A 10,164-nucleotide genomic window follows, 5' to 3' on the forward strand; every position below is an offset into this window, starting at 1 on the left:
TATAGTTTGATAAAAAAAAAATAAAAGCAACACATTAAGAGAGGAAATCTACTCATCCTCAAATTTTATTAATAACTCATGGGGCCTTTTTATAGGAAAGCATACAAAACGTGCAATCTGTAAGAAAATCATCGTTCATCTTATTGCGAAATGATGTCTTGACGATATTTATCGATGAACTACTGCATGTTGCTCCAATATTGGGATTTCAAATGTAATGTTTGACATTAGAGATTCTTACAATTTCATTCATCGAGTACAAGATAAACACAAATTCAAATGACATCATCTCTCTACGAATGCTTTTAGGGGCTATCCAGAATGCTTTAGGAACATGAGGTGTTGTAGAATCAAAATCCAAAAGCGTTCAGAAAAAGAAAACTTGCTGGAAATTTTCATAAAATCAGTGCAGAGGTAGCATGTTCAATCTCTTCTATTTCATACTTCCCAAAAAAATATATACTTGGTTTTGGAACTAAATTTGTTCATTATGATGTCTAGTTTATATAAATGTCGGCTACTTGTTTTCAGATGACCGGAAACACATGTAAAAATTTTTGAAAATACAAAATTTGGGGCACATCGGCTTAGAATTTTGAAACACTTTGAAAAAATAAATTTAGAACATGCCACGACGGTTCCACCCTAAAAATACCGGCTGCACGTAGTGACTAGAGAGCCCCCACGCGCCAGCAAGGTGGTGCGTGCCCTTTACACGCCATATCATTTTATTTATTTGATTATAGCCGAATGTTCTTGCACTAATTTTAGGCTTTGTGTCCAAATTTCAGAATTTTCTGATTAGTATACGCTTTAATATGAATTTTTAATGAAAAATAATGGTTTTATCATATGAATTTTGTATGATTTGGGAGTTGTTTTGATGCTTACATTTTACTATCATGCATATTGTTTTTGAACATAAGTATAAAATAAAAGTTATTAATTTTGTTACCTAGTATACCAAAGTACCGGCCAAAGTCCCAAAAAGCCGTCGGTAGCCACTTTTTTCAGTGACTAAATACCCTTGAAAACCATTGTAAAAATACGCATCATGGGCAAAAATCGACCTGGAATTTGGAAAAACTTTTACACCAAAGTTGTAGAGCTTAACGAGACATGAACATTGGAAAAAAATTGGGCTGCACGTGGTGGCCGGAGGCCAGCCACACACCGATTCTTTGGCGCATGCAGTACACGCGCTGCCCCAGGTGAAAAAATTTCGATTCCCGAAGATTTCTGGGGACATTTCCGACCTAATTTATAAGTTTCATGATTTTTTTTAAAAAATTTAAAATAATACCGGACTTGTTTTTCTGATAGAAATAGAATTTGAGGAGTCAAGTGTCAAAATACGGGACTAACACAAATAACATCATAAAAATTATGATTTTTAGGGATCATTGAAGTAGTCGGAGTAAGAAAGAAAGTTGTCTAGTAATTTAGAAATGTAAGGTTTTACTACCAAAAATCTTTTTATATGGCCTTTTGGCATTTGGCCTGGTATTTATGATAAAATTTATATCAATTTATTCTTAGATATTGCATCATATTGAAATGTCACATTCTTTTGGTAGAGTAGGTCTCTTGTGAGACGGTCTCACGAATCTGTATCTGTGAGACGGGTTAATCCTACCGATATTCACAATAAAAAATAATACTCTTAGCATAAAAAATAATACTTTTTCATGGGTGACCCAAATAAGAGATCCGTCTCACAAAATACGACCCGTGAGACCGTCTCACACAAGTTTTTGCTCTTTTGGTAATATTGTCCTGCATGTTTGATATTTGCAAGAATGCTACTGATTCTCATTATTCTTGGACTATTGTAAATGAATGATAATAATTTGGAGTCATGGACAACCATCACTGTACCAGAAATAGAGTCCACTGGACAACGTGGCTTTGCTCCGAAAGTGAGTCCAATGAACAACGAGTTATCAACTCGGATATATGGTTCATCTGAACAACATGACTTCGGTCCGAAAATGTGAGTTTATATTGGCTCGTAAATGATCGATTGTATGGAATCATAATTGAATACGTAGAGAAAATTGTTACATAGAATATTGGTGGGAACTACCTCTTTAGCCCACAATATTCAGTCTAGAAACCAGTACAGTTACTTCTCACTTGAATTATAGCATTTTAAAGTTTTTCTTCTCATAATAGGATAAACATGTGATATATAATATAAAGTAATCGGAGTAAGAAACTAAGTCCTATTATAGTTTCAATTGTTATAATAGGCCTGCAAAATTTATATTATCACTAAGTCTTAAAAGATCACTTAACTTCTAATATCCATTCTATTATCGTAAATACCAGACATAATAAGAAAATCTTGTAAATAATTGACTCCATATTCACCCTATTTCTGGAAATATTTGAAAAAATAAAAAAAGGACCAAAGTTGTGCTTTTCTCAAAATTTTTCATTCCCATTAACTTCAAAATCAAGTTAACATCTTGACCTATCATAATTTTTCTTTAATTTTTCCAGACAATCATCATTTGGCAATTATGTTTCATCGTACACAAGAAGGATCCAAGCTAGTAGACGTAAACGAGTCCACGGATACAGACTATCAAACAAGAAGAACTCATCTACGAAGTAAATTCACAAAACCACAGCAAAACAAGACACTAAAAGGTAAAATTAATCTCATTTTAACCACTGCCTCGTTCCACAGTTTCTTGAATCATACAGAACATATATGTTTTTTGAATTTCCAGGAGTTCGACAAAGGGTTTGTAATCACTATATGCCACTTGGAAAATATTGTGCACAAACATTAACAATAATATCATAATGTGTTATATAAGTGAACTGATCACGTATGATATTTTCTATTTTGAGTCTAAGTTTTTATAGATATTTTCTATCTTATTAATCAATAATCTTCCTCGTGTGCAACTTTGGTTGCATTTCGAACAATATAAAACCATCATGTACACAGAACACGGAAGAAGAAGAAGAGCAACGACTTGCTCCATCCGCAGCAACAGGGAGGCGTTTTGAGAATTTGGGAGAATAATAAATCAGGGAATAATTGATCTGGGGATTTTTTAAACTAATACTGGCGTCTCACGTGAAAAAGTTCACCAGTCTAATTTAACCATCAAATTGACGGAAAGAGTGGATTGAGGAAAAAAAAAACGTTTGGAACTAAATTGGGTCATTAAATTTATTTGAGACTGAAATGAAAATGACCCCAAAAAAAAAAAAAGACTGGACCGTGAATTTTCCTCCACTTTTCATAGCCTGCCTCTACTCCATATATCTCAAGAAATTCTCCATTAGCTTGCCCAAATAATGACCAACAAACTGTGGGATTGCTGGCTATACAAAATACAGTTGATGGCCTGATTCCAGTTGAATATTTACAGACTTGAAGAATTGATGGGATGAACTAAGCACTATTCTTGTATATATAGTGAGAGCCGTAGTTCGTCACGAGTGGGAAATCTCTACAGTGTGTGTAATATTCTTCTTGAGTGATTGAATGCGAGGGAAAACTTATTGTAAATAATAACTAGCTAGTTCATAGTGGATTGATCTCTTGGATGGTCGAAGTGGACGTAAGATGGATTTGTCCGAACCACTATAAATTTCTGATGTTTATTATGTGTTCTTACAATTAAAAGATATATTTTAAAATTTAACCACAACCTTAACCAATTGAGAAAAATACTGTTCATCTAGTTTGGATAGATGGACATGTGACACATTTCCAACGTTAATTTATTTGTCTATAGATCATTATAATCGTCTTTCCCGTCTTTTTTTTAATTCGAGGATGAATTGTCACATAGTTTGGACTGCTTTTTTTTATTTTTTCTGGATATGTTTGGTGGACTTGCACAGAGTGACTTGATCACGGTTTGCAGATTCGAAAAAAGCTTAAACCTTTATCGTAACGTTTCCAATTACAGTTCATGAATAACCGACTACGGTTCGACCCTTCATGTAAAAAAAGAAAAACATTGTTAACAAATGGGGGAGAAATGGCGTAAAAGCGCTTGAATGGTTTTTTCACAGATAAGGCGTAAAATAAGCCAAGGAAAATGAATCTAGTCTTCTATATATCTAGAATAATAAAATAAATAGATTTTTGTTTGATTTATTATATCTATCTACATAGAATAATGCGTTTTTGGTCGGTTTGTGTCAAGTTGCCGGTTGCTCCCATTATACGTGGGTCACATGCATCTCTCCACATATGCACCGACAACCATCTCCACAGGGATATCACATGTCTATAACTTGAGTGTCCGGTTTGTATAATTGAATTATTCCGCTTGTTTCTTTAAAGTTATTCATTTAAATGTTGAAATCAATTTCCCTACTGTCTTTTTTCAGGTATAACTTCATATAATATATTTATTTCTTTCATTAAACTTCGATTTTTCCTACTCAAAATTTTAAAATTTTCAAATCTTAAACAAATTAGCTATATCTTATCTCACTTTTTTATCAACCAAATGTTATTTTATATGTTTAGTTTTGCGTTACGATATACAGTACAAACTCTTGCTTGACAAAAAAAATTGAATTCCTTCCAATTTGAAAATGTTTTATTGTCTGTAACAGTGTTCATTATTTTGACACACAGCACAGAAAAATGATGACTAAGCTTGCTTCAACGTTACAAATGTCAAAAATAAACCATGTGATGACTAGCCTTTCTTTTTTTTTTTTTTTTTTCTAATTGAAAATAGTAGTTTTTAATCCAACACATATCACTAGTTGTTAATGACTCATCTAAAAAACCACCTTTTTTGCCATATATAGATATCTACTTATCTTATTTATTGCTTCAAAGTTAGTTAATTATTTTACCATACTTTCACTCTTTTTATTAGCTATATCTTTTGTTCAAAACAACACATACTGTACTTTTATCGACTGTGGACAATGTTACTATAACTATCTTTTTCAAAATGAAGTTGAAGTTATGATGAAAAGATTTTACTCCAACCCAGTATGAACGGTCATCTTCCGGCGAGTGCTTACAATGAAAGTAAAGCCTTTTCTTTTGCTGGAATATGCAACTGATATTGAGAAAGAATTAGATATCAAAGATATGCATGCATGAACATCAACCGATTGTCCACTAAATAAATAAGCAAATGTTTTCCTTGTGCTGTATAAAATGCTTAGTTATAAATTGTTTGTATCTACCTGTTAAGAACTTTAGTTTGTACTATATCTAATCTACATATATAAAAGTTGTTTTTCATTTCTTATTTCTATGAATTTTTTTTGCCTTGTAATACATTTACCCCCTCCGTAAATCTATTTTACATATATCATACTAAAATTTGTTTTTACCTTGACGTGAGAATTAAGATAATTCTATTCATATCTTTTAGTTTTTTTTTAATTAACATGTTGTTACACTGTTGTTACCGGTGGTTCTACAAATTCAATAAAATTCTATATTTTCATATCTTCAAAAAATAAAGTGGCAAGACTAATAAATATATCACCTAAAATCTTAAATATGAAGTAAAGAAATCCTCAAACATCTTTTAGTAATATTTACTTCAAGTATTCTCATCAATTGTTCAATTATCACATAACCGTTAATACTCTAAAATACTAAAAAAATTAGGCTTAATACATTAATAAATCCATTAACATAATCAATATCAAATGTTCAATAACTTTCTGAAAAAGTTATCATCTGGTGCTAAAATCTTTATACAAACAAAAAAAAATATCTTTCATTTATTAATTAAAAAAAAAACTATATGCTGCATAACAAACTTGGGAAAATATCTCAAAATTTGAGCTTATCTAAACTAGTATTGTATAATACTCAAATCAAGAACAGTAAGAGTGTAAGACTTTATATCTCGTTGTAGAAGTGTTGTTAAATTATCAAAACTAGGGGAGACTGCTTTACCATCCCGGCTAGACCCATGGCGGTGGCCATCCCTATCTCCGCCGTTAGAGCTTCATCAGTTGACACCCAGAAGAGACTGACTTACAATCCCCATCGTACGTATCCAAAGAAACCGGACTCTCTAACCGCCGTACCAACGGCCATTTCAACCACCATACCTCTTAAAAACATCGCGAGTATATCCATTTCAGATCTACTCAAGCGCGATATTTATAAAACTGGTCAAGGTAATTCTTTGTTTTCGGCATTTTTTTTGCTTGGTTCACGGTGTTTCTTAATTAGGCAAATTAAAAGTAATGCGATATCGAGGAGCTTAGAATTCCTGCGAGCTTGTGATATGTTTTTTGCCTAGCACAATTCATTTGCTTGTGTCCTGCTCTTAAAGTTGATATCTTTGGTGATTATTGAGTTTTTTGTGTGGCCCTATTGGAGATAGGTGACACATATTTGGGTTATGAGACATGGTTGCCTACACCCCCAAAAGTGGAGAAGCCTCGGTCTGTGTTCAATCCCGCATTATTGGCTTATATTGGTGATTGCATTTATGAGGTAAGCATATGATTGCTAGGAATGTGCTGAAATTCAGTGTACAGGAAAGTTTTTGTTATGTTCCTCTTTGAGGTGATATTGTTTTTCTTAGCTTGAAAAATGAGATATAATTCAATTTCAATATTCTGTCTCTTCAAATCGAACTGAAAAAAGAGTTCGAGTATGTTTGTAACAAAGGTTTAATCAGCTTAGAAGATGTTCAAAGAGAGTACTGATTTATGGATCGAGGTAAATGAATTGTTTGGAAAAAATTTACTATGTTAACATTATCAGCTCTTTGCCTATCACAGTGTTCTTACTTTAAAAAAGTTTTAAAATGTTGCAGATTATGACTCTGAAAGTCAAAAAGTTCCTTTGATTTGTTTAGTAGTTACTTAGGTTTGCATATCTTATTCTAACTTGTTCAGTTTTTAGATCAAGTGTTAGGGTTGCCCTTTCTTGGATATTGTTGATTTGATTCTCTTTACTCTCCACTCTTGTTTTGGTAACAGCTATATGCTCGAACGCACTTTTTGTTACCACCTTTAGATATAGAGGAATTTAACAATCGAGTCATGGCTGTGGTGCGTTGTGAAGCTCAGGTATGTCTACCAGATTCTAATGTTTGAGGTTTCAAAAGGGTTTACTTTTTGCTGGCCATGTATTGAAAGTCCTACTTCATTTCAACAATCAATGTTTCTATAGCCAGAGTTATTGTCCATTTGCTTTCACATTTGTCATTTTAAAAAAAATATAGAATGTCTTTCTTTTATTAAATATATTCTGAGGTATTTCAAATTGCTGCTAGTTATTTTACTTGGTGCTAGAGTGCTTCTTGAATTTATAGATGCGGTTTCAGTTTTAAGCATTTGCTTGTTATCGGTGGTCTTACATTGCTGTAGCCAAACGCTGACCTTTAAATTTAGGTCCATCTACCTATATGGCAAACTTACCTTTTAATTTTGATGTTTTACCTGGCTGTGTCTCTCTTTTTTGTTCTGACATTTGGTTTCATGTCAGACAACTTCTTTCCAGATATTAAGGAAGTTGCTGTAGGCATTGTTCACATTACAAACTTGCTTTATAGAATGTCCTATACATTTCATCTACATGAGTGACAAAATGAATAGTTAATTGTTGCTTTCGCCTTTGTGTCTAATGGAGAATATTTATATCTATATATATGCGTCTCAGATTAACATTTATTTTCCTAAATAAGGAACCTTAAGTTCTCATTTTCTTTACCATTTTCATTGAAGAATGTTGATGAATATGTTTACTTTGAATTGTGTGCTGGCTCAAACCAAATCTATCTGTTTTATGATGTATTTTATTGAATTTGATTCGAAAAAGGAAATAGAAACACAATGTTATAAATCTGTGATAATACTTGTGCTACAACAATATGTGGTTTTCAACAGATCTGTTGGCAGCTAAAGTATTTCTCTGTGTTACATTTATTCTATGGAGTACGGACTTTCAGAAGATTTTAAGTTAAAAGAATCGGTGTACCTTTCATGTTTCAGGATGCGATGCTGCAGAAACTTATAAGCGATGATTTTTTATCAAAAGAAGAGAGGTTGGAACTATGGATCATTGCATCTTTTTCTTATTTTACACATTTGTATTTGTGACCATTCTTCATGAAGAAAGCATCTGGCCACTTCATAAGCCGAACCGAAGTCTGCCACTGATCTCAGAAAAATCCAAGAGTGGCTGAAATTACTAGCACATAGAAATTGAATTTACACATATATATCTCAATAGTTTCCCTTTTAACGATTTTCCCACAATTTCTTGTTCATTTATTGGATCCTCCATGTAAATATTGTTCCGTTATTGCCTAAAGTTGTGTAATAATGTATTTTGAATGCCAATGTCCTTGGTGGGGATTTCCATTTTGATTCGGTCTAACAAGAGGTAACAATTTGAGAACTTCGCAAATGATTTGGGATTGCCTGATTTAATTCTTCTTTCTATTATTTTTATGTGAATTTGCTTCATGTGCTGCTGATACTTGCGTTATTTTTTAACGTATAAGAAGTCATTATATCCGTTCTAAAAGGATAAAAAATCTTACTGTAAAAAGTTGTGATTTATAAGGAAAACTGTAAAACTTTTTTGAGTTGCTGGCAGAAGCAGTTGGTTCTACTTATACTCAAACAAATGGACTGTGGAACATGTAATTGTCTATGGATTGTATCTTACGTTCTTGAACATAACATATTTGGTCCGTGTGATGATTAATTAATGCCTTTTGATGTGAATTATTGTTAAGTCCTTCCATCTTATAAACAGGGATGTGCTACGCTGGGGGAAAAATATCGCCTCTGCTAAAACAAGAACAAAGAAGCGAGCAGGTGTGGCAGTTTACAATAGGGCTTCTTCATTGGAGACGCTTGTGAGTTTTATTCTACCTTATGATTTTTTTGGCCTTTTTTCCATTATCATTACTGCAGTAAAAGTGTGTTTTGATATAGATGCTTGCATCATATTAGTTATATCCATTAGAGAAAATGGTGTGCACTGTTTATTGGAAAATTTGATTGATCCACTGGGGCAACTTCGTAATTTAAACCCTGCATCAACTTGTGTAAATATAAATTGGAAATTCTAGGATGGATTCGAGTCCGACCTCATGAACAAGACTACATCATTTGTCATGCTATTAAAGAGGTTCCTTTTCATTTCAAACATTTCCAAAGAACATTGATTTTTCCAGGATGTTATGATGAAACAAACATAAGTTCTTGGACAAGTAAGTTAATTCATCTTGCTAAAAGAGGATTTGTTATTAGTTTGCATCGACTTCATTCATGTTGTATACTTGTTATTTTTGCCATCTTTTTCAAGCTTCTGACCATGCTCCAATTCAAACTGTGAGCTGTTTTGAGTAATTTGATCGTGAAAATATAAAAATAGAAACATGGAGATCCTAATCTCTCAAATAAGATAAATTTTCAATTTACACATAACTTGTATTAATGTACATATGACTTCCCTAAAATATATTATTAAACTGTCATCCCCAATGAAATTCAATTCTTAAGTCCACCATCAAGAGTGATTGATGTTTTTTTTATGTGATATATTGCAGGTTGGTTATTTGTACCTAACAAATGTGCAACGGTTGGAAGATATAATGCAAAAATTGGGTTTCTCTAGTGAGGCTTCTACCATGTTGCCACAAGAAAAATGAGGCAGTAATTTGACTGCTATTCTGGTGATTTGCTTTATTGTGTCATAGTCTATTCAGTAGCAAAAATATGGGTATTGATTGCATGATGAGTATTGCTAAATCATCCTGTTAGCATTTAGTGTGAAGGATGAGGTTAAATCTTTGCATCGGCTCACCTATGGCTCAACTTTTATAATTGTTTGGTGCAATAATTGTATTTGTTGGGTAGAACAATCTAAACGTGATGCATGAATTGTTGTAAGGTTTAAGATATTTGAGTTGCATTGTTATCATCAGTTATAGTTTTTGTTAGAATTGGTATCAGAGCCAAAGTCACAAGTTCGATTTTCACTGATTGCAAGGAGCGTAATTATTGAGAGAGAGATTGTTGAGCGCAATAATTGTTCATTTAGGTAAAATAATCGAAATATGGTGTTTCACCTAGTATATAATTAAAAAGATTTAAGTTGTAATATTATTCTCAGCTATAACTTTTACCACTTTTGGTAAAACGACAAATATTATATTCTATAATAATAATTAA

General features: G+C 32.6%; 1 protein-coding gene across 1 annotated transcript; it reads left to right on the forward strand.

Annotated features, from left to right (window-relative positions):
- The first annotated feature begins 5,839 nt into the window (after positions 1 to 5,839).
- LOC140973308 (uncharacterized) lies at positions 5,840 to 9,916 on the forward strand. Its single transcript, XM_073436000.1, has 6 exons — positions 5,840 to 6,141; positions 6,351 to 6,463; positions 6,955 to 7,044; positions 7,969 to 8,021; positions 8,741 to 8,843; positions 9,540 to 9,916. The coding sequence occupies exons 1-6, from the start codon at positions 5,931 to 5,933 to the stop codon at positions 9,639 to 9,641; spliced, it is 672 nt and encodes a 223-aa protein (XP_073292101.1). The 5' UTR covers positions 5,840 to 5,930; the 3' UTR covers positions 9,642 to 9,916.
- The last annotated feature ends 248 nt before the right edge of the window (positions 9,917 to 10,164 follow it).

The sequence above is a fragment of the Primulina huaijiensis genome, chromosome 3, assembly GCF_012295235.1.
Source record: "Primulina huaijiensis isolate GDHJ02 chromosome 3, ASM1229523v2, whole genome shotgun sequence".
Classification (NCBI taxonomy): domain Eukaryota; kingdom Viridiplantae; phylum Streptophyta; class Magnoliopsida; order Lamiales; family Gesneriaceae; genus Primulina; species Primulina huaijiensis.

Excerpts from the sequence above, each read along its gene's own strand:
- LOC140973308 (XM_073436000.1), top strand. The coding sequence starts at position 5,931 with ATGGCGGTGGCCATCCCTATCTCCGCCGTTAGAGCTTCATCAGTTGAC. Across the intron at positions 6,142-6,350 it reads TATTTATAAAACTGGTCAAG|GTGACACATATTTGGGTTAT; the intron begins GTAATTCTTTGT and ends TATTGGAGATAG. Across the intron at positions 8,844-9,539 it reads CTTCTTCATTGGAGACGCTT|GTTGGTTATTTGTACCTAAC; the intron begins GTGAGTTTTATT and ends GATATATTGCAG.